The following is a 27,242-nucleotide window of genomic DNA, read 5'->3' on the forward strand; positions in this document are numbered from 1 at the left end:
ATCTTTCGCTGGGGGGGGGGGGGGGGGGGGGGGGGGGGGGGGGGGGGGAACGACTGGAGCGGTTGTTGTGAAATATCCTGCTAGAAAATGACTGAAAATGAACCGAGAGTCACCTTCCAGAACCACTGGATCACCGGGTGGTTGGGGCAGTAGCCGTTCTTGTAAACAGTGTGTTGTCTCCAGTCGTTGACGTCGACGTCTCCCAGACCACACATCAGCAGCTGCACGAGGGAAAACAGCAAAAAATATTTACAGCCAGTGCCACATTTCACTGTATGCATTTTAAGAATTTCCTATCAAGACACCTCAGCTGGCTAAAGAGTAAAAGTAGCTCCCAGTTCAGTCTGACACTGTACTAATAGCGATGATCATCATCGCCTTTGGTTCATTTAAAAGCAAATTCATTACAAAACATACCAGTGTTCAGCTTAAAGTCTAATAATTAACAGAAAGTTTGGGGTATTCAGGTCATGGTAATCAGAATGAGGATTTTAATTTTGTTGTTGTTTCAGGTATTTTTTTCCCCACAGATTCTTAACAATGGAACAAGATGTTCTTCGTCAACTTGAAAACTAGATTTAAAGAATGTTTTAAAAAAAATATTTAGAATTATGCTAAAAAAAAAAAGTGAAACAACAGTGTTCATGTAAATTAAATAGGAACCCTGCTGTTTGGTTACATTGCATCATCCATTTGTGTCTGTTTCCTTGGACATATCTGCAATCCATTTTAGATAAATATTGAAACAGACGGTCTGTAGCGAAGGTTGTCGTGTCTCTTTCCAATGTCTGATATGTTAAAACATTACAATATCATGTACTACAAGCTAAAGAATCTGAAAACGCATTGCTCAATGAACTGAAGATTCAAAATCAGGTGTAGTTGTATTTGTGAGCATTGAGAGACTGCGATGAACTGGTGATCAGTCCTATAATTACACCCCGTTTAGCACCCATCAGCTGGTAGATTCTCTCACCACCCAGCTTTTAGAAAACCAGCACAGAAGACGAATAGACAGATAACACGTCAGGCATACCTCCAGTTCATTTTCATCAAAGATCTTGATCAGATCGATTAGGATGAGCTCCGTGAAACCCTGGAAATGAAACATAAAGGTTATCAAATGCATAATTATAACATCATCTCCCCTAAATGTACTTAGGTATACCAATGCATGTATCATTCAGTTTTTACACAGATTAATTTCACTGAAAGCTTCAGATACACCTGCTCTAAGTCTGTGATCACACTGCCACCAAGTGGAAGCTGCAATACTGCAACTACTCACCTCCAGGAAGGCGTTCATCTGCTTCTGGACCCGATTCACAAACCGCCACTGAATGACCAAACTGACACCAAACACATTGAGATAAAATATTACTAAAGAATTTCCCATTATCATTTTCAATATGCAATCATGCTTTGAAATGTTTATGAATTAAAAGTAGAAGTGATGATAAAAGCAGTTACTCTATGTATTCCTTCTTGTTGTCGTTGGTGACGACCATGTCGGATCCGCTGGGCTTCAGGTCGACCTGGTACGTCTGACAAACCAAACAAGATCAACTTCAGTGATGTGGATCAGACACCTGTCGTTACAGATCACCGTCCTCATTCCGAACCCACACACCTGTCCGAAGTTGTCCTCATCTATACAAAACCTCAGGTCCAGCTCGGTGGGATCGTTCTCCAGGATCCACTTCAGAGAGTTGTAGTATTCACTGTCCTGCAGAGAAATCACATGTTACTAGCAAACTGAAGACATTCCACCAAATATACACCTCTATATCTATCCTGGAGCATCAAGATTAATTTTAATTGTTTAATTAGTTAGTGAGTTCTTACCACAGACTCCATGTCTTTAAGAGAGATCTGTTTCCCCAACATCATCTTGTAGAAGGGTCGAATGAAAAAACCTTAGAAACATACAGACATGCAATTAAAGCGTGTGCTTGATAAACAGCAGGGTTAAAACAGCAATGTCGTTTCTTTTAAAAAACAAGCTATCTGAGCAGCATTGTAATGCCAGGGAGAGCTTCCTACACTGCACAGCTTACCATCCAGTAGCTTCCCGTGAAAGACGGCCATTCCTGCCACGCGTCCGATAAACTTGAAGTAGGAGAGGTGGTCCTCGTTGCACAGGCCGGAGTTGGGATTGATTTGCAACGTGTAGTTGTCCCTGTATGGGCGCGTTAAACATAAAATTAAACAGAAGTTTGCCTGTGATGATCAGATTCAGACAGCAATTAAAAAGAAAAAATAATGTCTGTCCCACAGGCACAAATATTAATTTCCAGTCAGCAGATAACAAGGCAAGCTGAAAAGAAAACAAAATCAGCTGCGAATGTAGTTTCAGAAGCTACAATATGGAAAAACACGTGTGTTTTGTGTCCTGACTGCTGTGTGAGGCGACAGAAAGAGTTAGCCATGAAGCTAGCAGGAAAATGAAGGGGACTGTGTGTATCAGTGGGGTGTGGACTGCAGAGCTGCAGGTCTTTAGGAGGTTGTGTTACCCCAAAAGCATGAGACATCGAGACATTTCAGCTTTAATTGTCTTCATTACGAAAAAAAAAAGAGATTTATTTATTTGTAGAAACTATGGAGGCAATTGTTGAACATCTGCATTTCATTTCACTGCATTTATTTTCTGGTGTTAAAAGTCTTAAGAGTTGCTGTGATGAATGATCTTAACTTTATAGTGAGTGTTTTAAATCTCCCCTTTGCTTTTCATTAGTCTTTCACTACTTTTTTCCCCCCGCTGTGCAGCAGAATTAAAAGCAAAAGAGAATGAAGTCATGTATTGATGATGGCTCCAAGAAAAGGAAGAAAACACGACACTTTCATTATCTTGGTGCGGACCGTATGTGGGAAACGTCTGTTTCAGGATGGCTCTTTGAATGAGAGGAAAAGTCAATCAAAGTAAAAGGAAACTTTCACAAGTCCCGCGGGAGAAAAACAAGGCAGAGCTGCGTCTGACTGCACTCTGTGGAAAAAGCTAATCAAATAAAATGAGCAGAGGAGGATGTATCCGCGGCTCAGAATACAACGCCGGGTTCCTTAACTACTCGGGCTTTGTGTAACGTTACGTCCTGTACCACGTCCTGTTCACGGTCTCCAGGGCTTCAAGCCCTCTTTTCAATCAGAGGCGGCACTGCAAGACGTGAAGTAAGCACGAGGAGAACAAGCTTACGTGGCGGAGTATTCGAACAGGCCGTAGTAAGGGTTGAACATCTCCTTAGACAGGAGGAAGAACCACTCTCTGGCCACGCCGCCGTAGTCCAGTCCTTTCTCCGACTCGAACTCGATCCATAGCCGCGCCTTCAGGACGTCCGGCCTCTTCAGGGACATGATGCGACGGTACGACTCCTCAAAGATGTTGTTTCTGTGGAGCTTCATCTCGAACCGGTTGGGAATGTCGGCCTGAAAAAGATCACGAGTCGGAAATGAGAGAACATGCACGTCCGTTCTCCTGGGAGGGTTTTAACAGGAAAACATGCAAAGACATCCGAGGTATAAAACTGAATTATCTGACTGCTGCAGACCGTAATTCAAGTGCTTCGCTTTCCTCTTGAAAAACAATAGCAGTAGATTGTGTTATATGCAGCTCTGAAGTGGATAAAGCGGTACGGAAGACGGACAAATTAATTTTGTGGAAGCTCTAAAGGTCCTGTATGGCCCGTGTGGATCTACTGAAATCAATACGAAGCTGTGAGTATGAGAGCCGTGGCTTTGTGCCGATCATGGCCATCAAGCTGGAATGAGGAAATATTCCTGTTTGAGTTGTTGTGTTTGTCGTTTCAGTTCATTAGTCTTTCCACGCCATTTTTAAGACAAGTGCTTTTATAGTTGGTTTCTCTATTCTTCCTAAAAACGTTTGATTTATCAATAAAATCAAATTAACGTATTTGCTATAAAACAAAAATCTCTGTTTTTAAAATCCATTTCCAGGAAAAGTCTAATATTGACCTCCCAGTGTGAAGCTGGATTCTTCATAACAGCAGCAGGGGAGGTCAGAAAAAGGCAGAAGACAAAGGATTTACAGAAACCTGACCGAGTCACTGGAACCGGAGATAATCAACAGAAATCACACAGAAGCATGAGCCTTGTTAGGGGTGTTAGAGTGGGTCATTTCACGTTTAAGAACAATGTGGTTTCGTTGATCACATTTCCTGTTCATTCCTAATCAACCCCTTCAACATATCCGGTTCAGAACATAACAACTAATGGCTGCTGATGGTTTACAAGCTAATAAGGTTAAACTTCCTCAGGCAGGACTCACATCATGAAATGGTGTATTACTCATTATTATTAATGATTAAGTAATGTATTTTCTGGTATGAAAAAAAATACTGCTGAAATAACACACAGTCCAAAAAATAGCAAAAGAAATTGTGAATATCTATTTTGTGAAAAAGATGCTCAACTCGGTCTCGCAGTGTCGAGACAGCAATAATATTTCTTTTTTTAAAGGTGAACAAGTGTGCAATCAAGCCTCATCAAAACAGAAGGAAATCAGATCCTCTTCTTCTGCAAAGTGAAGCCACAAAGTTTTATCTTTGGCATCATTAAGCAGCAAGAAACCCGAGACACCAGGCAGCAATCATTTCTTACCGGTTTCTTTAATTTCTTCCTGAAGTAGTCGTATTTCTGCTTGAACTCTCTGGAGTAGGGAACAGCCTGTATGGACGACAAGCAAAACACTGGCGTCAAATAGCAGCTACAAAGTCATCAATGCCTTTAAATGTTTGGCTTGGGATGTAAATGTCTTAACAGGAAAATCAAACGTGCTGTTATTGCTTATAAAAGTGCCAGAGAGATACTACAAAGACTTCAAACTGGGGTAATGACAAAATCAATAAAATAATAAAATGTATATATTTCATCAAAACCAAACAATCACGACAGATGCCGATGTGCAAAAACAAGCTGAACGTTGCAGCTCTGACTGTTACAGGCGTCACCAGCCTCAACCAGGCACTCACTATTTCCACATCATGAATATCTGCTGGAGGAAACTACTCACAGGTCCTGTGATCGCTGGACTCTGTAGACGTGGGTCCTCCCACTGCGTGTTCTTTGTATCTGGAAGAAGTGAATACGGAGACATCAAACTTCACGTTTCAAGTGAAGCCAAAGTCACAAAAACAAGGTGTTCTGGGGGATTTTGAGGGACTGATAGGAAGTGAGACGTGATCTTACTGTGGTCGATGTAAAAGGTGCGCCCGTCAGTGTGAACTCTCTCCTCCCATCCAGGCTGAAAGAAAAAAAAAAAAAAAAAAAAAGAAGAGTGAGGAAATCATTAGATCGCTCTCTTGAACAGGCCGTGCTCAAATAGTATTTCAAATCCATCCATTCTTCTTTAAAACTTATGTTTAATTGAACTTGAGTGACCGTTCGACGGCTGAAACACTGACACCCCCACCACCGCAGGCGAGACAAGCTCAATCAAACACCAACAAAGGAAATGAAGGGATTTTCTCTCCTATTTGAGTTGGGTCTGACACATCAGCAAGGCAGGGCAGGGGGACGACCACAACATAAAGGTTAATCACCACCACTAGCTCAAACCAGGAGACCACCACTGACACGGTGACCACTCAGAACAGTGTCACAGGCCGCGCGCGCTCGGAATGGCATCGGCAATCAAGCAATTACAGGATGTAATGACAGATCGAGAGCAAAGGGTGGGGAGAGGGACAGAGTCTGACAGTCTGTCAAACGAGGTGTGTGTGTGTGTGTGTGCTTCTTAGTATGCTGCTGCTGCTGCATGAGTGGAGACCAGACTGAAAAGCTGATAACACATGCAGCATACAGCCAGTTCCTTCCTCTGACACACAAGGACGTCTTTTCAAACCTCCCTCCCCCCCTTTTTTCACTCGCCTCCTGCCCTTTATTCATCCCGCTTCCTCCACCACATCTTCTTGTTCGTTTTTTTTTTTTTTTCTCCCTCTCTCGTACAAAATTGCTGCTTCAGCTCGTCTATCTGTGTCTCAGACGCTGACAGGAGTACACACAGCAGTCTGAGGAATCCCAGGAGAATGGCGGAGAACTCCAAATGTTAATCCTTAACAAAAGGGTTGGTGGTGGTGGTGGTGGTGAAGGGAGGATGCTCACAGAGAGAGGAAGTGGGGTATAAAATACTGGAAGGAAGGGAGAGGTACAGTCCATCCATGCCGGCCATGAGAGAGAAAGAGAAAAAGACAGAAAGAGAGAGGAGGGAAATCAAAGAAAAGAAAGAAAACACAAGGCTGTCTGCAGGCATTTAACCAGACCAGACTGGACCAGACAGGTAGGAAGGCAGGCAGAGGGAGGGAGGCACTAACCAACCTCCTCTGGTAGGTTCTGCCAAACAGACGTGGCCAGGTGTAGAAGAAATAGCATACATTAGATCCATCAGAACGGAGAGAAAAAGAGAGAGAGGGGAAAGAGAGAACAAACACACATGCACGCACGCATACGCACACGCGCGCGCACACACACACACAAGCCTGTGAGATGTACAAACCCATGAAGTTTGGATTATTAAACACGGCGACAGTAACAGCTAGTCCACCTGCTGGTGGTTCGTCAGATAGATAAGGGGCGACTTGGACCTCTTGCTGTCATAAACGGTCGTAGCAGGCCACAGAGTCAATCCGCTGATTATATTTAACCAATAAGCCAGTAATATTTAACACAACAGAGGAACCATTACATGATCGGACTGAATCCTTTTCGACTTTGTCCCGGTTACATGATCACTGAAGTGATTTGATGGATGTGCAAGTCTGAACGAATGAATCAGTCACGATTCAACCAGCTTGTATTAACGGTGGATATATGATACATTCGCTCCAGATTCTGTCAGCTTTTCATGGACTTTGTAAAGAAAAAAAAGTCACTATTGCAACCTTCATGTCAATTGAGCCTTTCGATGTCTTTTAATAGGATCAAGAGTAAGCATCGCCATGTTTGTGTAAACACTTTGCATGAAGCTGACTTACATAAACACGTGGCACAGAGCTCTGATGGTGGGAATCAATCTGATCTTAGGTTTATATGGACTCCAATCATACCATAAACAGTTTTAAATCACCTTCTCTAATCAGTATTTCAATCTAATCAGACAGAAATGTTTAAATGAGGCAGTCTTATGTCTCATGTACCTGCAGCTATTGCACACTGTCAGGCTACGTAATCATGCCTTATCTTTGCTGTCAAGGTTTTTTTTCCACAAAAATTTAACAGCAGTCAAGTCGACTATAAACAAAAAAACGCGACAACAAAAAAAGCCACTGATGGGAGCAAAACGGACAGTTGATATTCCAATAACAGCTGAAAAACAGATTACATTATTAAATAATCTAAATATATTGATATGCATGTAATGGCGAGAGAGCAAAAGCTATTGTCATTCATGAGATTGCTATGAGCATGCTTTGTGGAACAGAAGTGAAGCATCTTTGTAGATTTAATCGGTACTGTACTTACAGGAAGAGGGCCGAGTTCACCAGGCTCCATCGAATTCTTGTTCCTCATGTGGACCGGGTATTTCAACCTGGGATCCTCCTGGATGTCATCAACAGAGAGAAAACAAGAGTTAAAACAGAGACAGCAATGGAAATCCTGGGATGTTACTTTTTTTTTTTGTGATAAAAGAACTAAATCACTTTCTAAAATTCAGGTAAATATTCAACTGACACCACCAGATGTCACTAAATATTCCATTAACTCCAATGCAAACCACTTCCTGTATTATTGTGACTTTTATGCCATTAATATGGTTTGAAATTATGGGTAACATTCAGTGTTTGTCAGCACAGTGCGCGGGCTCACCCAGGTGGTGGTTCTGCTGTTGTGGTCGATGAAGAAGGGCCGCCCGTTCGGGGCTATTCTCATCTCCCACCCCGGCGGCAGGAAGCTCTGCTGCGTCTTGTGCTGCGACTTTGGTGAGCTGTACGGCGACGGCTGAGGGGACTGCGGATTGGAGAGAGTGTCTTTAACCGCCCGCCGCACCTGGATGTTGTTGGCTCCCTGGAAACAGGAGAGATAATTGGTCACGTTCAACAAAAGCGAGGCAATATTTGACAGCAATTTCAAAAACGAGCACCAATTTTCATGATTTCTGCTGAAAAAAAAACAAAAAATTAGAAGATTAGAAAGCGTGTGACTGTTGAACGTCACCATCTCTCACATGATAAGACAAATCATGAAAGGTTTTTAAGACTGTTGTTGTCACAAAGTAACACTGATATTCTTACATGCTTTCCACTGTCGTTTGAGCTGAAGAGGACTAGAAACTGAAACAACAATAAGTGCTCTCACCTTTTTAAAAGACTAAAAGTAAACCTGACTGTACAGCCATAGATTTGCAGCTAATCAACACCTCTACTTCATATACCAACAAACTACCAGTGCGGTAGAAGCTGAAGGGAAAAAAAAAATATCACCATAAAATAAGCAAATCAATTATATATGAGAAATGCATATTCTGAGTTATTTCAACAAAGCTTTAAAGGAAGCTTAAAATTAAAGCCTGGACGAATAAATGTTCCTGCTTCACATCATTTTTTTTAGCAGTAATTATCACAGCCTGGTCTGATTTTTAACAAGAGGGGGGGGAAAAAGAAAAAAAGGATCTCGTTAATTAATAGCACACCCTCCCACCTCCACTGGAAGTTGTAATTACGACATTGTACTGCGAGTGTTTCACTTCCTTTTACTTCCTCAATGCCTCGTTAATGCACACATTCTGGCACACACTCTTTAATTAAGGCCCCTTCAGGGTCTGCTCCCCTGGCAGCAGCTACAGATCTCCACCACGGAGTGAGGCTGTTGAGTACAGCTGAAGGTCAGAAAGAGATCGTCCGTTTTTAGCTGCAGTGTTGATCTCAATTAGCTGAGCTTTGTGGAAGAAGCACCACTCAAAGTATTCTGTTAAAGTTTACGACGTGTTTGAACAGGAAGAATGGGTTCATCGAAAGAGATTCAAGGTTTAATCAAACGCGAGAAATATATTCTTATTTATAAATATTTCATCGACAGTTTTTTTGTAAAAAACGCAAATGGTCCATTTGTGGCACTGTCACTTTAACACAGCCGTCCAGAGCAGACAAGCCAAACACTGGTTACAGAGCAAGCATTTAGCCTCGTTTTCTGACACATGTGAAAGATTTGGGTCAGGGACGGCATATTCTTGCTGATGTTACTTTTTTTTTTTTTAAATACCAAAGAGTACACACCATTCATTTCACGGAGACAGCACTAATTGTTTCCATCTATTTGGAGCACGATTTGTTTACATTTCTGTTGAGCTGTGCCTGATTTTCGGGTGTTGAAGATAATATCATCTCGTGACTTAATGCAAAGAAAAAATGCATTATGGCTCATTGAAATATAACATTTATGTTTTAGAGCTGAAAGTGAAATAATTTCACCTCTTCATATTTTAAATGTACGTAAGGTCGACTGTCTTGGCATTCATGCGATTCTGTTAATGCAGTGTTTGGATTTTAAATATTTTCCTACTCAAAATTGATTTAACAATCCCAACAAAACACGTGCATGCATGTTGCAATGATAGCAGCAACAGCTTTTGTTCACGCAAAGTGTTTTGATTATTCTAAAAATTACTGTCTATTGTAAACATCCTCTAAAAAAAAAAGAGATACAATGGTGAGCAGAAAAGTCGCCAAGTCACTGAAAGGACATCTGGCTGACACATTAACCACCTCAGCTGTATCACTGTCACGAACATCAACAAACCACAATAAATTTATTATTTTATGAAGCACTTGAGGTCATCTTAATTAAGGCCATTCAAAAGTTTAAGAGTCTGAAGGTATCTAACTGTAACTGGAAACTGATTACCAGCAATAAACTTTGATAAATGAATCATACCTCTTAGGTTTACGGATTCATTTTGTTAAATGGATATAAAGGTTTGAACAAAAGCCACCCTCACTAGGAGAGAACGTCAAGTTTCATGTGATTGAGCATCGTGAGTGATGGCTGCTCATTCAGCAGCTCCATATTTACTGATGAGAAGAAAGAAAAAGCAGGATGATGAAAACAATTCATCAACAAGGAAAAGAGATGAAATTAAGCAGGAGAAAATGGTTAAATGATCAGATTTACTCTCCAAAAACAGATGAGATGCAGCATCAGGACAGAATTGACCTGAAATAAGAGCGAGATGGAAGGGAGACGGAACAATTTGGTCATCTGAAGGGTAAAGACTGGAGGAGGAAGAAGAGGAAGACAAAGAAAAAGGGGAAAAGGCGGGTTGGTGCGACGGGGTGGAGAGGTAAAGGGAGCTAACTCTCACCTCCAGGGGGGTGGAAAGGGTGACAGTGGGGGAGCTGAGGCTACGAGGTCGTCGGACTTGGGGCTCATGGAGGTGGTTGTTGGAGGAATTGGAGGAGGAGGAGGGAGTGGATGGAGGCGCCAGGGCCGAGGCTCCTCCTGACGCTGATGCTGAGGTGCTGGCTCCGTCTTCAGTCAACTGTCGGTGAGAACAGCACTTTGATGGTTAGGTCATGTAGGAATGCACACAGTGAGGCTAAATTTGAACAAGAAAGGAAAAAAAAAAAAAATTCTGATCATGAGCCATGCTGCCAATGATTCTCGCTGCAGGGCAATGGTCTGGATGCAAGGTTTTTGCTCAAAAAAAAAAAAAAAAGAGCTCCTAAAATCTGAAAAGAGTCATCCAGGATACAATATATAACTTATGACAAAATATGTCCATCGAGAAAACAGGGACAAAGGCATGGAGTAAGTTCAAGCTTCCCTGGGAGATTCAATGCTCTCCACAGTGGCTACAACATGTACCAAAGACAACGTTCTGCTGCGGTGTAATGAGCATCGCTTGGCAGCGTCTTTTCATTCTGAGTAACATCATGAAAAGATGAAAATCAGAGATTATGAGGTGACTGAACAGCCATTATACAGCTGGCGGAATTCTGGGAAAAGAAAAAGAATGCAAATGAAATGGTGGATTTCAAAGAGTGGAGATATGCACCCAGTCCCATGGAGTGGCCTCTCCGTCACCTCACACCACATGGTGCTGCCTCGTTCGCAGACAGAAAGACGGGAGGGGGGAAGACGAGTGAAGAGACAGTAAAGAAATGAGGAAAAAAAAAAAAAAAAAAAAATAACAACAGGGAGGAGGAGTGGTGGTTGGAGTTCCATGCCAAGAGGTGTGACCAATAGAGAGTTGCACGACATCCTAATATCAAACACAATGTTGAACAAGAGAAGGAAGACACGCAATAACATAGTACAGTCAAGAGGGAAAAAAAGACGACAGAAAAAGAGACTCCCGAGGTTTTCAAGCAGCTTCTCTTAGCTACACAGAGAGAGAAACACATGGGAAGAAGAGGACAGGGGGACGAGACACGGGGCACGACGGGGGCCGAGGAAACGTCCAGTCCCATGCACGGAGTCCGGCGAGCCCGACGGCCAGCCCTCACACCTGCTGTACCTGCACAATTGGCCTAGTCCAAGTGGTTGTGCGGTTGTTATGGTTGACGTAATAAGTTCTTCCTTTGGCGTCCTTCCTCTCTTCCCATCCAGGGGGCAGGCCAGGAGTGGTCAAGGTGTAGGCAGTGGCAGAGGGAGACTGGCCGAGTGTGGAGAGAGAGCAAAGCAAAGACAACTCATCAGTACAGGCTGATACGCTGCGAGACGCCAGGCGGGAGTCTGTTAGTATCGAAAAATGACTCTGCGGATGGTCAACAAGAGTGAAGTCGCTTTAGCTTTCAACACAAGAAATCCACAATTTCTTTCCTTGTTTTTACAGCACAGGACGGTGACGAAAACAGTTTGGCTCAACAGTTCAACAGCGGAACATCAAAGCTCTTTAGCAGATGGAAAAGTCCGTGACTGGAAATTCAACTTTCACACACAAATAACAGATCAGTGCTCAAGGTGGAAAGTGGTCAATCATCTCTTCTTTACAGAGTCAACTATTAACCGTTAGCAGCAAAAAACATTACGGTAAAATTCCACACAACGTCGACTGGTCATTTTTTAACAATGACAGACACAAGTCAACAAAGGACACATTTCATCAAGGAGCTCACAGATTTACGAAATACTTATTTTGTGAAACAAATTACTGACTGCCAGGGTGAAAGTTCAAATGACAGCACACATCAGAAGCTGTATGGGAGTTTCCTGTTGCCTGTCACATTGACTATATAGAAGGAAAAGTTTCTACAAGATAAAACAGTGTACAGCCACTTGACATAAATGTTTACTTCTTTTCCCCCCTCTTGCATTCACATTGTAGGCACTTAAAAACACTGCTTGTGCCAGAATCAAAGCTCCTTCCTGGACTTAAATATAAAAGAAATACATACTTTGCTATTTATCATTAAAGTTCTGGAATGTGGGAAAAGTTATGAAGTTAGCAAGACACAGTGACTTTGGGATTTCAACATGCACCTTATTCTTGAGGAGAACATACCACGACAAGTGCTGCACAACTGTTTCACCTGTATCTCAAATATGTGCAACAAAGACTGTGTGCGGTGTATCGAAATAATGGCCAACAAATAAGTCAGAGGACGAGAAGGATACCAACTTCATTGTGTGGCCATCACACGTACACACATATGAAACTATTGCTGCGCTGATCTGCAAACACAATGTCAGTACTGACAGAGGCGAAACAGAGGAAGTCAGTAGTTAATCTAAAATTAGAATACAATGTAGAAGAATGTAAAAGTTAATTTTCCCCATGATTTAACTCAAACTGTGAAACTTCCTTGCACAAGAATGTCAATATTGCAGGAGTTTTCCGCTATGAGTCATTCCAATGTGAAAATACAGTCTTTCAAAATATTGAAATATTCCACAAGAGCAGGTATTCTTAACTGGAAGCCATAATTCTTGGAAAATAAAATTCCAAAATGGTTGAAATTTTAGTTTATAGGATGACAATATAGACAACAAACCCACTTGCTTAACTTCATTCTATTTTTTTAAATATATCATTATAATAATCATCAATTAGCAACTCACCCTATTTTCAGTTAAATCAAACAAGTGTCAGAAAAGATGAATGTGAAAACTGATACTGACCTCTTCTTGAAATAATGATATATCTAAATTACATGATCTGTGTCATTTAATGTAAAAATCTGTTTCAAAGGGGTTTTTATTGGACAAAACAAAACACAGGGCTCACTCTACTTGTTATGAGGGAACTAAGGAGTGCGAGACTGACGGGGTTGATACTTTAAATAAACTGCGGTATTACCATGGGCTCCTCACCACCTGAGACTGTTTGAGCTCTTGTCCTTCTGGGCTGGGAACTCTGCTGGTGGTAAACAACAGGGGAAGATGGTCTTTAGTTCACAATATGTTTTCATAGCCAGGGTTGGGGGGGTAGGGGTGAGGGGGGGGTGCAAAGGGCAAGAATTTGTGCAGGAGTGCAGGTCAAGTGAGGAAAGGCTCGATGCACTGGGAAGAATTCGATCTCGAAGAGGTGAAGAGTGGCAGAAAGGCAGATCTTTTTGATTTTGGGTCCACGATGAGAAACTGCAGTGGCAGTGCATATTGGGAAAAAAATAAAAATACACCAAGTAAAGCATCGGGCAAGCAGCTGCCGCTGTGATTGGATGACTTGATTACACAAGAGACAGATTAAAAAGAAGTTTTAAAGCTCTTAGAAACTCTTGGACACAGTCTGTTCTCCCTGAACTAGAAATTTAATCCACAGCCAATGCACCATCTTTAATTTTAACCTGAGTACAAACTTCTGTTGCAGCTTAAGAGTCTGAGAGAAGAGCTGTAGCCCAGAGCTGTGAGAGCAGAGCAGTGATTCATTGTACTCGAGTTAAGAAAAGGCGCTTCAGCCTTAGACATTGTAATCAAATACATAGGTAAAGAACAACAAAACAAACAAATTACATGACAACATTAGTGTAGGTCAGTCTGGTGCTGGATGTTGTTCTACTTATTTTTAACTACACAAACCTGGAGAACAGTTTGCAACCTGATATGCACTTAACAGCTGCACCAGCCCTCAAAGGCGAAACCTCCAGGCTGCTCTTATCCAAGAAACAATCACACATTCACGGACTAGTACAAAACAGCACCGGTCCACCTACGCAATAAAAATTAAGGAATCATTACACTGTAACCAGGTTCTCCATTTCAACAGCTCCACCAGAAGCAAGAGGACAGACGGTACTCGCTAAAGTAAAACCGCAGATATTCGATGTATAAAAGCCAGACGCAGCTTGATAAAAGGATCTCTTTCTGCTTTTCTCCTCTTCGACCATTTCTCCTAATTAGGGCCACAAATGAGGAATGCGTTGCTGCTCTGGATCTGATGCGTGGAAAATGATACCGGGTTCACTCCCACCAGTTCGCTGAACTAATGCCTGTTCCTGTGGTCTAGATTTCAGATACTTAGTTAATCCATAAAAGGAAATTACAAAGCTACAGCACAGCAGCATCACATCATACTGGACTTGGAAAAAAAAAAAAAAAAAAAAAAAGGCAATGAACAAGAACAGAGCAAATCAGTCACAATAAAAGCCAACAGATGGGAACCTTGGTACAAAATAAAGACACAAAACACTGTGTCTGTTAATAAGTTAGGATAATGGCACATAGCTTTTCTCTTTCATGCCACTTTACTACATTTACATCTTATTCACTGTGTTCCTGTCTCATTCCCACTGAGGATATAAACCAGTCCTGATGACATAGAACAAAGCAAAGTCCTTTACAAAAAATCAACTAAAACTAGTGTAAAACAAAATGCAAGCATTGGAAATAACCAGAAAATAAACACAAGTAAATAAACAGATAACTAAAAACTTCACTTGAGAACAGAAGACTTTGTGCACATTTCCCTCCTCACGATTTCAGACTGAGAGCAGCTGCTCACTACACCCACCCACAACCTTGAACCTGGTGCAGACAGCAAAAAAAATTCAGTTTGTCCATCCCACTTAACTATCCTCCAGTCAGCGAGGAACGAATCATTCATGGAAGTGGCTGTCGTCAGCACCTGTACGTTCCTTTGGCCTCACATTGTCTAAGCTTGGTGCTGTGACTCAGCCGTGTGACAAAAGTATGATTCAGATCGTGTGACATTTCACTGAGCTGAATCTCCAACTCATGCTGTGACTCAAGATTCTACGGCGAATGTCTGAAACACTGTGGGACTCTCTCTAAAAACTGCATTTTCTATCAATAGGTTGCTTTGGGATTAGTATTTGGAATGGAACAAAAATGTAGAAGCCAACATTTTCTGGGATACATCTGACACGGTGAAACGTGAATCACAGTACAAGACAGAAGGAAGAGGTGGGGCGATCCTGCAGAGACAGAAACGTACAGCAAGTGGTAAATTTGAAGGAGAGAAACAAAGCAGAGGTGAGGAGGTTGCGGCGTCTGTCTGGGATGAGCAGGTGCAAATTGGCAACGCAAAAGAAGAACAAAGGAGGGTGATTTCATATGCAGAACATTCACAAGACCGAGACGTGTCGGCACAGGGAGGCAAAATAGCTCAATACAAACCTGCTAGAATAACAAGGAAAAGAGAGGGAATAAAAAGAGGAAAGAGAGGATGGAGGAACACTGAGGGGTGGAGAAATATATACCGTGAGAGGAGGAGCCTGGGCCTGATCACTGACGCCGTCCGTCATGCTGGAGGAACGGAGTCTGTTTGACAGATGGCTCTGTTCCAGGTAAGCAGGGAGAGAAGGGAGGTTTTACAGACCTGTGACATTCGACGTCTACTTAAAAGAACCAGCCTGCTCTTCAGTTTGACTACGCTTACACCACTGAGTGGTTCTACGGTAGGACTACAGAGATCAAGCCTCACCAGAGCGGAGCTGGGCCCTGGCACCTCTCCATTAGTGTCTGGAGTGAGAGACAGCCTCAGGTTCAGGTCTTCAGAAAACTCCTGGCTGATCGGTGTCGGTGGGTGCTGCGGCGTCAAGGCGGAGGACGGACCCGGCAGAGACTGGGACAGACTGTCATTGGGATCCTCCTCAGTGATGAGCTCCCAGGACTACAGAGGCAACAGCAACACACAATCACAATCTTTTAGGTTGGGTGTGGTCCTTTTGGTGTTATATACAGCTTTTGCCAGTGGAAACATAAGAACAAACCGCAGAATGGAACGAGGTTTATGTGAACCATACTGTAAGTGAGTGATTTCAACTCACATTGTCCAAGTCTCTGGGTTCAATGTGCTCGTTCTCCAAGTCTTCACTGATGTGACGCCGCGAACGGAAAACACGATGTGCTTCCTGATTGATTTGCCGCTGTTGATTGTCGCTTTCAATCTCTGATATGACGTCCCTGTGAGGAGGGGAAGCGGAGTCATAAAAAGCCCTAAAAACATCATATGTCAAGTAAAAACTGGAATATAAACATATAAATTATGGTCAATTCAAAAAAATAAGTTAGCTTTTTCCTTTTCAAGTCATCAATTACAATGACCCCAATATTTACATGCAAGCATGTGTTAAATATAAACATATACTATGAAGGTTAGGTCAGTGTTACTGCTCGTGTGGTGAACCAGTTCTGTATTTTTCAGGTGGAAAACAAAAAGAACTCAGAAGTACATGTTGGAGGGCCGTTTCCACTGCGTCGTGCGGTTGTTGTGGTTGACGTAGTATGTCCGTCCCAGGTTGTCCACCTTTTCTTCCCAGCCGGGGGGCAAAGGGGGGAGCAGCTGCTGGGGTCGCTGGGAGCCCGAGTCTGCAGACTCATCCCATCCCTGCAGAACAAAGTCCGGATTTCATCAGCATGAGGTCAAATTACTGAGTCACTCGCAGTTCAGGCCAGAAATCCCAAAAAGAGCACATCTACACGCAACTTAACGAGGTGGATTTTAGCATTAAAGTGCAGTAATTCTGCAGTTTGTTGCACTTGTAACTGCTGTGTTGTGGCTTGAAACGTTTCAGTTGACATTAACTGTTGTTTATGTCTGACAAGCTGCCGTTTGGCAGGCTGGAAAATCTCTGACCACAATCCAAGGCTAATGAGCTAATGTTTGGCCATCGGTATCGCTCCATAGTTCAGACAAATTTGTTTAATGATAGGCAAATGATAGGAAAGACATCAGCACAGCTGGCATAACACTAATCATTTCGAAAGGTTAGAATGACAAATAAAAAAAACAGAGTCGGAAAGAAAAGAAGAAATATTTCATTGAAGGTCAGCCACTTGGCATTTAGGTTTTTGTACTCTGCACGCTAAATGTCGTCTTATCTGTGAAATCTGTCACTGCCTCATACTGAATAACATTTTGTCGGCTCGGGCAGACAAAAAAAAAAACCTAAGACTGAACACATACACACATGAAAGAAAACACATTAAAAGAGTAAAAATTTCCTATTTCTCTGAATAACAGGGTGTAATATAAATGGTCTTTCCAGACACATTGGAAAGCATCTTGCAGCCAGGATCTGCTAAACTTATTTTCTGAAAAGGATGAAAATACAGACCCATCCTACTTCACCCACTAATAAATGTTTCTCTAACACTTCTGTCGTGTCCAAAGCGGGTTTTTAATTTTCAACATAAATCTGTAAGCTGTGCCGTGTTTGTGGGAAAGGGAAAATTAAACTGCAATCCGGTTTGGCTTCATATTATTATGAAAAACACAGTCAAGTGTTACCCTAGGTAATGTTTAGTCAGCAGATTCAAAGTAATCCTACAACCGCAGTGGCCAGAAGCTTACCTCCGCCTCCTCCCTCATCTCCCCCGCCTCCTCCTCATGGCCTCCTTGTTTGGGCAGGTAGGCCATCTTTAGGCGCAGGTAACCCTTCACCCTGGACTTGTGACTGGAATGAGAACATCTGTTGAAATGTGTTGAAACATAATGTCTACCATTTTATATCACAGGTACATCATTTTTAAAAATTGTATTTAATGAAAAGACACCCCGTCCCCCGAAAAAGTGTTGCAAATTATAACTTCAGACATCTGTCAGTGTACTGCTCTTAATAATCTAAGTAAATCCATCAGATTATATAAAGAAATTATTGCTTTCTTATCTATTTCACACAGAATATGAACTCTGCTTGCTACATTCTGCATAAACTGACCTTCTGGGCCGCAATAGGAAGTCTTTGAATGTGTAGGGACGCTCCATGGTCGGGTCCTCAGTCTGCAAATTGAGAGCAAGTGTTTGTTGACAGTTTTCAATTGAACACGCAAGCAAACGTACGCGTTTGACACGAGCAAAATAGCACAGTCACCAGCTTGCAGCATGGGTGCGACTCTGTGCAGAAGCCATCTGAGGATCATTATGCAATCCTGAGCGTCTCCTGTTACATATTGAACAGCCAAAAGGTCTTTGGAAATTCACAGCAATCTCACACTGCTCCGTTGGCTGGGCCAAGCCAGTCCGCAGTGGCGACTCCTCACACGCTGTTCTCTAAGGTAACATGAAGCCAATTTTCAAATTGGAAAAGGTTTCACCACAGAAATTTAAAATATATGTCTATAACTGCAAATATTGATGTAAGATATTGTTTAAAAGCACTACAGGTAGAATATGAAATAATTAGTGGAGTTTTATTCAGTGTGGTGCATCAAAGCGAAAGGCAAGGCTAAAGATTTGACAGCAGACATTGGATCAGCTCCAATGAGTCAGCGCCGCTGGCCCGACTCAAGAGAAACGGAACGCGATCATCCACGAGAAGCTAGCACAAAGAAAAAGGTGATGACTCACGTATCGAAGGTTAACTATGAATGAGACACAAACGCCCCAAATTACTGAATCAAAACACACGTATCGGCGCTACAATAACTTATTCACTCTCCGCCACTTTGCTTAATAGCCAATGTCAAACACTCGCTCTCTTTCTCATCCACCTCTCAGCATGACTCAGCTGTAGCTTTTATCTGCTAATAATTTTCTGGACCTAAGGGGCCCAAACGGAGCATTAATAATTAACCCAGACGACTTAAGAGAGCCACAACACGACCGACTGCTCGCTTCTCGGCTAAGTGGAGGCGCAACTTCAGACGGGGATGCTGTCAGATCTGTGTGTGTGTGTGTGTGTGTGTGTGTGTGTGTGTATGTGTATGTGTGTGTTACGCCGAGATTATTGCAGCTGCTGCACCCCCTGAAACTCTCAGGCGTCCCCCAGGGAAAGCCCACCCCACACTTGGACTGCCTCTGAGTTACACAATGAGCCTTCATGTTGTTGTTGTTATAAAAGGTGTTGCTTTTTTTTTTTTCCCGCACGCCACACTTTAAGTACACGTGAGTGTGTGTGTGTGAATCTGACAAGTGTAGCACTTTCCACTGGCTTGGAGGGTAGCCCGCCCTCAGGACAGTCATTCTGTTTACGTTCTAGATAGCCCGCTTTCTATTTCTAACAAGGAGGGGGCTGTTTGATCCCAGCAAAAACACCACTTACGCGGCGAGCACTTTCTCACACTCCCACCAAGGAGCTCACCTACTGCCCGACCTTCGTGGAGGTTAATCAGGCACAGCAAATTTCAAGATAAGAAACAGCTGACTATTCAAAACAGTGAGAAAGCGTTGCACAAACACAGCTTACCGGTAAATGACTGAGAGGAACATCCACTTGCCCCAGGAAATCATCTCTAGTCTGAGGGGGGAAAAACAAAAACAAAAGAAAGGTCACCTTCAGCAGGTTAATTTTAGAAGCAGCGGTTTCCAAACGTGTGAGGAAAGCCAAAAAATTTTCCAGCAGGGGCAGTCAAGGGAAAAAAACCACAATGCTGAGATGATTTACCTGATGTGTCAAGATATCTGAAAGAGTGTGTTGGTGAAAAGTTTTTCATTACAGAAGTACACGCAAGCCTGGTTTGTGAACATGTGGAAATCTGACAGCCAGAGATGGTTGTTCTGAAAGAAAACTACAACCGAGTACGACCATTTTAACCTATATTTGACAAAAAGTATAATCTAAATTGAGCAGCGGTGTGTTACTGTATGTTTGGTGAATCTTTATCTTTTACCAACTGATACAGATTTCCACATGTCCAGTAAGAAAGCTTTTTATTCGTGGACAGATCTTTGGTATCACATCATAGGAGAAAAACCTGTGAACCCAGCAAGGAAAAATAACATTCACTGCCACCAGAAAAAAAAAAAAGCCAAATCAACTAGATGGAGGGAGAGAAGGACAGAAGAGACAAGAGGGAAGAACCAGGGAAGGTTTGTGTCTCAAATTGGAGAGGTCCACAGATTTGTCCGTGATCGATGAGTGATTACCTGTCCCAGATGGAAAAGCCCATTCTTGGTGGACGCCTGTGTGTGGGACATAACTCATTTAGACATACAAAGGCATAAACTAGCAACACTGTCAGCTTGTTGGCATTGAAATGAAAGGAAAGCTGGGCTGAAAAGAAAAGAAGAGGAAAAAAAAAACAGCATTGCACCACTGTAATCTGGTTTGAGTGGCGAACCACCTGTGGGTTGTGGGAGATTTAATGGCTTGTTGAAGCATCAACAATAAACTGCTGTCAGCTGAGGATGTCTTGACAATATAAGAGCAAACCTACAGGCTGCTGAGCGGCGCAGAGAACACTCAGTCTCTCTTTTGAACTCGCATCAGTCAATCTCCGAGCTACAAGTATGACATAAGAAGTGTTGGATGTGTCGTGTCTGCTGTGCGAGCCTGCTGCGTGGAAATGGAGAGAGCATAAAAGACGTAGGGTTAAAGACAATTGTGGTGAATCCTGCATATGCAATTGATTTAACGGGGAAATTAAAGGAACATTTCTGGTCAAGCTTTAAACTTTAAGTCAGCAAAGAAGAGCTTTTATAGAGGTTGTAAAAAAGGTTTTTAGCCTCTTTAAATCCCATAAGTACGTTTTTGTCGAATGTGAAGTTATGCAAAAAAAAACAAAAAAAACAAGCAGAATGTTCCTTTACGGACAGCGGACTGCACGCTGCTAACTGGGTTCCTGTTTTGTTTTTTTTTTTCAGTTCACGTGTTTGTTGTGATGATCAAAAGGGAAAGGTGAGCGCAGAGCTTGGAGGTGAGAGCACTGCTCTCCCTGCCAACAGCTAACAGACCTGGAATTCAGTGGTGAAAGGTTACAAATGAGTCACATAAAGACTGTGAGTTATTAATGTACAGGCACGTAAACAGGCATTTGCCAATGTGTATATACTTCCCACACACACACACGAACACACACACAACTACCCACCTACACTGACACACTCACTGCAAGCAGCTCCTTCCTGGAAAAGCAAAAGCCGCTTCTGTTGAAATGAGAAGCAGTATCCGCTTTCATTCCCAAGCCAACTATACAATTAGTTCACTGCTAACACATCTCTCAAGTCATTTCAAACAGCCATCAGCTTTATTTGACCTGAGAGACAGAGAGAGAGAGAGAGAGCAACAACAGCCAGCTGCACAGTGGAGTATTAAAAGTTTTCTTTCAAGTTTATAATTACAATTAACATCTGTGGCAAACTCTGCTGAACCCGTTAAAGCTGATGAGTTACTCAGGGCATTTAAAGTTTAGGTGAAAACCAGACGACGACAACAAGAGTGACCCTTGTAAAGTAGCAGCAAAGGGACAACTATCCTTTCTGCGGACCGGGCTGTTTTTTTGTTTTTTTGTTGTTGTTTTTTTTTTAAGTCCTCAACCGTAACAAACATTTTAAGCTGTGAGCTTGAATGCAGAGAGATATAATTGCAGAGTCATTAAAGGGTCACATTTGAGCCTGCAGCTGCCTCCACTGGACTGGGTTACACTTATGGTGGGAGGGAGCCATGAAAGGCCCACAGAAAGAAAGGTCGGGGGAAAAAAAAAAGAGCTAAAGGCTTAAAGCACATTAAAGACCGTACATAGAAAGTGAAGAGAATAAAATAAAAGCAGGTCAGCTCCCTATACGCCAAAACACCTGGTAACACATCATTAAGGTTCACGGAGTTTTTAGCAGAGGATTAAAAAAAAAAAAACTCCACATTTCAAATAAAATATATCATTGACAGAATGCAAGAACTTGAGTGCTTATGGTTTACCAAACCAAAACTGCTGTTCAAACCTGTACTTCTCCTTCTCAACTGTAACAAAGTAAATGCTATTGGAGAAAAGCCCTTCGCAACAAAGGCAATCTGAATCCCTCTCACATGCTGCTGGACCAAAATAAAAGGAGAGCCCCCACATCGATCCACAATCCTGGCTCAGGTAAATATAGGCAGCCCAGTGGCCTGCGACGGCTCTTTGTGAATGGCAAACGAGGGGTGCCCGGGCAGGGCTATAACGAGGGCATCGCACTGTGGCACAGCTGTCTGCAGCTAGTCTGTCTGGCACACAAAAAAACACACACACACAAATAGACACTTGTGCTATCCTCATCAGGGCTTACAAAAAGGGGCACTGAAATACAGGGCAACCAGTTGGGGAAGACCTGTCATGTTGGTCTATAAGGGGATTTCCTCATTGCATTAGAGACAGGAAGCCCCGGAGTCACGCAACACGTGCCTCAAACGAGGGAAAGGAGAAGGCGAGTGAAGTGCATTCATGTGTGGCTCAAGTGCTGTTAAAAATACAACTGAAGACAGTAGCTACATTTGTGTAAGAGATCGTGCAGAAGTCATTTAAAAGGGGCCAAACTAATAGTGTGTTCCGGCTGGAGTTGTTTTTATCGTTGAACCTGTGAGAGATCCTAACTGGCTCATCATCTTGTTTTCTGAACTTTTTAAAGGCTATATGCTGGTTTTTCCATGAAAGTGAGGGCCCTACGTATTCAAAATGGCTCCATTGTTTATTTCTTGAAAGGATAAACCCCTTGAGATGAAACACCTCGTTTTTGAGGGAGTCTTGAAGTTCACAACGTGTCATATTCCATATTCAGAATGCACGTTATGTTCATGGCAAGCCATACTGGTCGAATACGATCCAGCCTAATGGATCAGAAGATCACAAAATGTTGGAAAAGAAAACTCAGTTAAGTGGCATCCAAGCTGAACATTTTTATAATTGGAAAAAACAAACAAGCTCCTCTCATGGCTGTCTTTCAAACTTATTACTTTGGAAGACAATACAGGGAACCAATCGGTAGGGTACCGACCTGAAATCACAAACCATTCGGAACATTGTGGTAGGGAAACAACAATTCCAAAGTTCTGTCACATAAAAGTGAGGTGAAAAACTCATTTATGTTTTGTATACCCACTCTTTGAGCCAAGCTACTCAAGGTCTTCATTCTCAAGTCCACGATGGTCCCATCAGTTTCAGGTGAATACGTGTGAATACAGCCATCGACCAGGAAACTGGCCGCAGACTTTCTTGATTTTATGAAGTAAATAATTTAAAGTGACTTTCATTTAATTTTTTGTTTTTCTGATATTGTATTTTCATTATTAACATTTGAACAAATTTACATTTTAAGCAATGTCTTTCTTTTTATATAGGTGAACCACAATGACAGCGTATAGAATAAACACGCATTCCTTCCCTGTCTAGAAAGTCTCCAACACCAACTGAACATTGCTTTGTTTTCCCGTGTCTCTGAAAACAAAGATGATTTTAAATGTCTAATCCAACAGTCTTTACACCTTCAGGAAATATTGACGATTTCTACGAAAATTTCTGATCATACTGTAACCACGTCTTAGTTTCTAATCGCTCACAGAGCAGCTGCAAGGATACCGATCCATACCAGCCTAGAACCAGTGAAGACATGCCACCCGCCTGCTCTCAAAATCAACAACCACGCTCGAAATAGACTAAAGATAGAAACAGCCGACTCTTAAAGAGCACAGTCCACAGTTAAGGGTATTATCAAAACCTGAGTGTCACATTTCTGTGGAAGAAGGTACCAAGTGTGAGGGGAGACAAATGACCCATTCATCGGTTCGTCTGTCCCTGTTTTCCTTTCATAAATGAATTAGCCGATGTGTGTAAAATCTGAAATGCCTGTGGTTGTTAAGTGAAAGAAAGCCAGTGTGTCTGTGTGTGTGTTTTAGCTCAGCGACTGTCTGTGCTTCTCAGTTCCCAGAATGCCACCACCCTCTTCCCTGCATCAGTTGGATTCTGTGACTCAACTAAGTGATATAAAAGATGGAATTTATGAATTTGAAAGGAAATCTGGTGAAACAGGTAACAAACACGGCTCAGATCGTCTCATTTATGACCACTCAAACTGCCACACACTTTGGTTACTGTACAAATTTCAAGTCGACCATTCATTTAAAGATTTATTACCCGTGAATAATTTACTGAACTGAAGACATTTAAAAAAGCCTCTCCCAACTAAACATACTACAGACATACTTCAGTTCTACAACACTTACTCTGATGATATTTACCTCTGGATTGTTTGTTGTTGGTGTGCTGCCAAAGCTCACATCCTGATCTCCACCTCCGCCCGGGGTAAAATAAATTTTGAAATGCGGTTGCCTTCTGGGTGCTTCCCCGCTGATTTTAAAAGTACAACCATTAGGTGTGCTTCTAGCCTCTGTCTCCTCCTCCGTTTGGTTCTCTTCGATAGTTGGGCTGTCGGCACCAGTTTTCAGATGCTTGCCGTCTAGGAGCAGCCTCTGATGGGACGAGTTCCTCTGCAGACGGATTCTGGGGTAACGTACTGTACGGCAGCCTCTTGGGCTGCTACAGTTACGGTCTCCACATTGTTCCTCTGATGGCTGTTGTCTGTCCTGGCCCTGATCCAAGTTCTGATTTTGCTGGAGCTGAAACACCAGTCTCTGAGCACCATTGACACTGGAGGACGGGTCCATGCTCTGCTGCTGGACAGACCAGCTGGCACCACCGCCATAAGGAAGAATCCTGAAGTGCTGGACATCAGAAACATCAGGAGAGTTACTCTGGATACAAATGGCACCGACACTGATCCCCGGTTGACCTCTGCTGAATGCAGTAGGGCTACTGGAACCAATACTAAACACTCTGCGTTTCGGAAGGTTCGGTTCTGGGGAAAAAGGCTGCGAGTTTAAAGAATCTGGGCTGTAGTATGGCGGTGGCGGCTGCCGTGGAAAGTCCGGTTGAATTTGTGTTTCCGCATAAGCAGGCGCAGGTCCTGGAGGAGTGTAGGAAGGCGGCGGGACATCATCAGCGAGGCAACTGGAATCTCCATTACTAGATCCGTTGGCGCGCTGGAGGGAGATGTGCATGGACGAGCTCTTTGTGGGACGCGGCTCGGCATAGGCGGCGAGCTGGGGTATGAACATGGAAGAGCTGCGCTTCAGAGAAGGCTCCGAGTGAAAAGAGCGAGCTGTCGACGGGCTGTGCTGCGTGGTCATCTCCTGACGAGGCCTCGATACCGGAGGTGGTTGTACTCGCCGCGCCATGACCACACCGCCGTGTCCCTGCCGCTCCTCAGACTCTCCTTCCAGTATCTCCGGGGCTGTGTTGCTGCGGCCGGAGCCGAAGTACAAACGCAGACGTTGTGCCATTTTCACCCCGTGTCCCACAGCTCCCGTTCCTTCTCACTCCCTCTCTCTGACTGGCTGTTGGTACTCTTCTCCAGCTCCCGTCTCAGTCTAACTAATGTCGCCCACTTCTCCTTTGGCTGGCTCGATGACTGATCCCCTTTTTTTTTTTCCCTCTTCCACCCCCTCCCTCTTTCCCCCTCCCACCCTCTGCGAGTCTCTTCCACAACTTTCCTTCCCACAGCAATTTGTAAAGTGAAAAAGAATCAAGCCACGAAAACATAACAGCAACTAGACAAACCGTTAACAACTTTACACTACGCGCTCAAGAGTGTTGCCATGGAGGCAAAAGAGAGGAAACTGGAGGGGGTTGGTGGGGGGGGTGGGGGGGGCAAACAAAAAATAAGGCAGGAGGATCCCAGAGTAACCAACTCCTAACACTACCAAGCACTAGCGACAGACAGCAGAAATAGCCTAAGCCAAGTGACAGCCAGCATTCCTGACATGATTGGATAAGAGCAACCGGCGCTCCTGGTTTCCGAGGTGACAGTGGGTTGTCTGTCAGTCACGTGACCACCAATGCCCCCCACCGCTGAGTTACAACCCTGTTCTGCCATCAAATGCCAACTGTTCCCCCGGCTATACAGTATAGCGTTTATCCCTGTCCATCCTTCCTAACATTTATACAGGGTCCATCGCTATGTATCATCGTCTTTCCCCACAGGATTCTGGGAAATTATAGAGGATATACCTACATCAATCTGTTCTTTCAGGGAAGTCTGTGAACATGTTCCCCTTATAAAGTTTATGCATTTTAAAGCCTTCGAGAATGATACATTTTTTTTAAGTAGTCGTTACAGTATATTCAGAATAATCAACACTTATCAACTATAACAAAGTTCCATAATTCTCATAACTTTCCACAACCTAAAAACAGATGGAGTAATATGAGCCAGACTACTTCTTGCCTTGTGGAATTGTAAGATAATCATGAGGGGGGTGGAATACATGATATTCTCAGGGAACACGTCCCTCCGAGACATGAATTTTCTGTATTTTAGTGACTAACTAGAAGAAAGAGGAGGAAACGGGAAAAGCCTCTTTCAACATCTGACATCAGCAGCAATTAAGCTTAATTTGCTTCTAATTGACCTTCCTTCAGTAAACAACTGGCTGGAAGTTATTCACTCCCATTTGACAAGGAATCCTGCACCGATGTAGATATTAAGGCTGTAGAACGATCAAAAAGATATGCAGAGACCGACTGGTTCTCCCACTTATTTAGGATAATAACTTTCAACATCTGGTGGTTTCAATATCTAGTTATACTACCTGTTTTTACGGCATCGAGAAGCTCATGTTCAACTGTTCAACATTTACTTATTACTTGGTTGACTTGGTTGAATATTTTTGAAAGAACTAGGTTAGAGTGAGGATATTAAAATATTTTGGAACCGGTCTTGAAGACTTTGAATTACTGGTATTATGTGGTACTTTTGAATTGTTTATGTGTAAATGATGATTATTAGAAAACATAGCTTGAAATCCAAATAACCAACCAGAATTGAAAAAAGAAAAATACTGCAGGGAAGAAAGAAATGAAATACATCCATAAACAAACACACAATATGACATCCATTACTTCCTTCCAAGAAGCACACTGGACACAACTCACGGTGGAGTTTTTATTGCCAACTGACACACGAAATGTCACTTTAAAAGCTGTCTGATCAAAACTGCCACAGCAAATTCTGAGGACAAATTGTGCCATGTTACTTTGTGTAACTTAGAAACAGATAAAGCAGCATAAGGAAGTTGTTGCTAAAAATGGACCCCAAAAAAAAAACAAAAAAAACCTAGCACCAGCAGAATAAACAGCAGAATATCTGACAG

General features: G+C 42.7%; 1 protein-coding gene across 13 annotated transcripts in view; it reads right to left on the reverse strand.

Moving 5' to 3' along the window:
* nedd4l (NEDD4 like E3 ubiquitin protein ligase) overlaps positions 1 to 27,242 on the reverse strand; it is a 42,443-nt gene that overhangs the window by 2,841 nt on the left and 12,360 nt on the right. Inside the window, exons 6-30 of one of the 13 annotated variants that reach the window (XM_030085644.1) lie at positions 20,213 to 20,248; positions 19,533 to 19,583; positions 18,066 to 18,127; positions 17,699 to 17,801; positions 16,578 to 16,732; positions 16,173 to 16,308; positions 15,827 to 16,015; positions 15,603 to 15,680; positions 13,244 to 13,303; positions 11,462 to 11,599; positions 10,307 to 10,483; positions 7,816 to 8,013; positions 7,471 to 7,548; positions 6,328 to 6,342; positions 5,200 to 5,254; positions 5,024 to 5,082; positions 4,612 to 4,677; positions 3,191 to 3,420; positions 2,058 to 2,179; positions 1,846 to 1,916; positions 1,631 to 1,726; positions 1,471 to 1,544; positions 1,289 to 1,349; positions 1,037 to 1,096; positions 114 to 221 (exon numbers count right to left, since the gene is read on the reverse strand). In XM_030085644.1, coding sequence (XP_029941504.1) covers positions 114 to 221; positions 1,037 to 1,096; positions 1,289 to 1,349; positions 1,471 to 1,544; positions 1,631 to 1,726; positions 1,846 to 1,916; positions 2,058 to 2,179; positions 3,191 to 3,420; positions 4,612 to 4,677; positions 5,024 to 5,082; positions 5,200 to 5,254; positions 6,328 to 6,342; positions 7,471 to 7,548; positions 7,816 to 8,013; positions 10,307 to 10,483; positions 11,462 to 11,599; positions 13,244 to 13,303; positions 15,603 to 15,680; positions 15,827 to 16,015; positions 16,173 to 16,308; positions 16,578 to 16,732; positions 17,699 to 17,801; positions 18,066 to 18,127; positions 19,533 to 19,583; positions 20,213 to 20,248 — 2,478 coding nt within the window. Of the gene's footprint in view, positions 1 to 113; positions 222 to 1,036; positions 1,097 to 1,288; positions 1,350 to 1,470; positions 1,545 to 1,630; positions 1,727 to 1,845; positions 1,917 to 2,057; positions 2,180 to 3,190; positions 3,421 to 4,611; positions 4,678 to 5,023; positions 5,083 to 5,199; positions 5,255 to 6,327; positions 6,343 to 7,470; positions 7,549 to 7,815; positions 8,014 to 10,306; positions 10,484 to 11,461; positions 11,600 to 13,243; positions 13,304 to 15,602; positions 15,681 to 15,826; positions 16,016 to 16,172; positions 16,309 to 16,577; positions 16,733 to 17,698; positions 17,817 to 18,065; positions 18,128 to 19,532; positions 19,584 to 20,212; positions 20,249 to 24,272; positions 25,498 to 27,242 lie in introns of those variants that run through there. The other 12 variants (XM_030085642.1, XM_030085639.1, XM_030085637.1 and 9 more) reach the window with 12 other exon arrangements.

Source organism: Salarias fasciatus (assembly GCF_902148845.1).
Source record: "Salarias fasciatus chromosome 7 unlocalized genomic scaffold, fSalaFa1.1 super_scaffold_4, whole genome shotgun sequence".
NCBI classification, from domain to species: Eukaryota; Metazoa; Chordata; class Actinopteri; order Blenniiformes; family Blenniidae; genus Salarias; species Salarias fasciatus.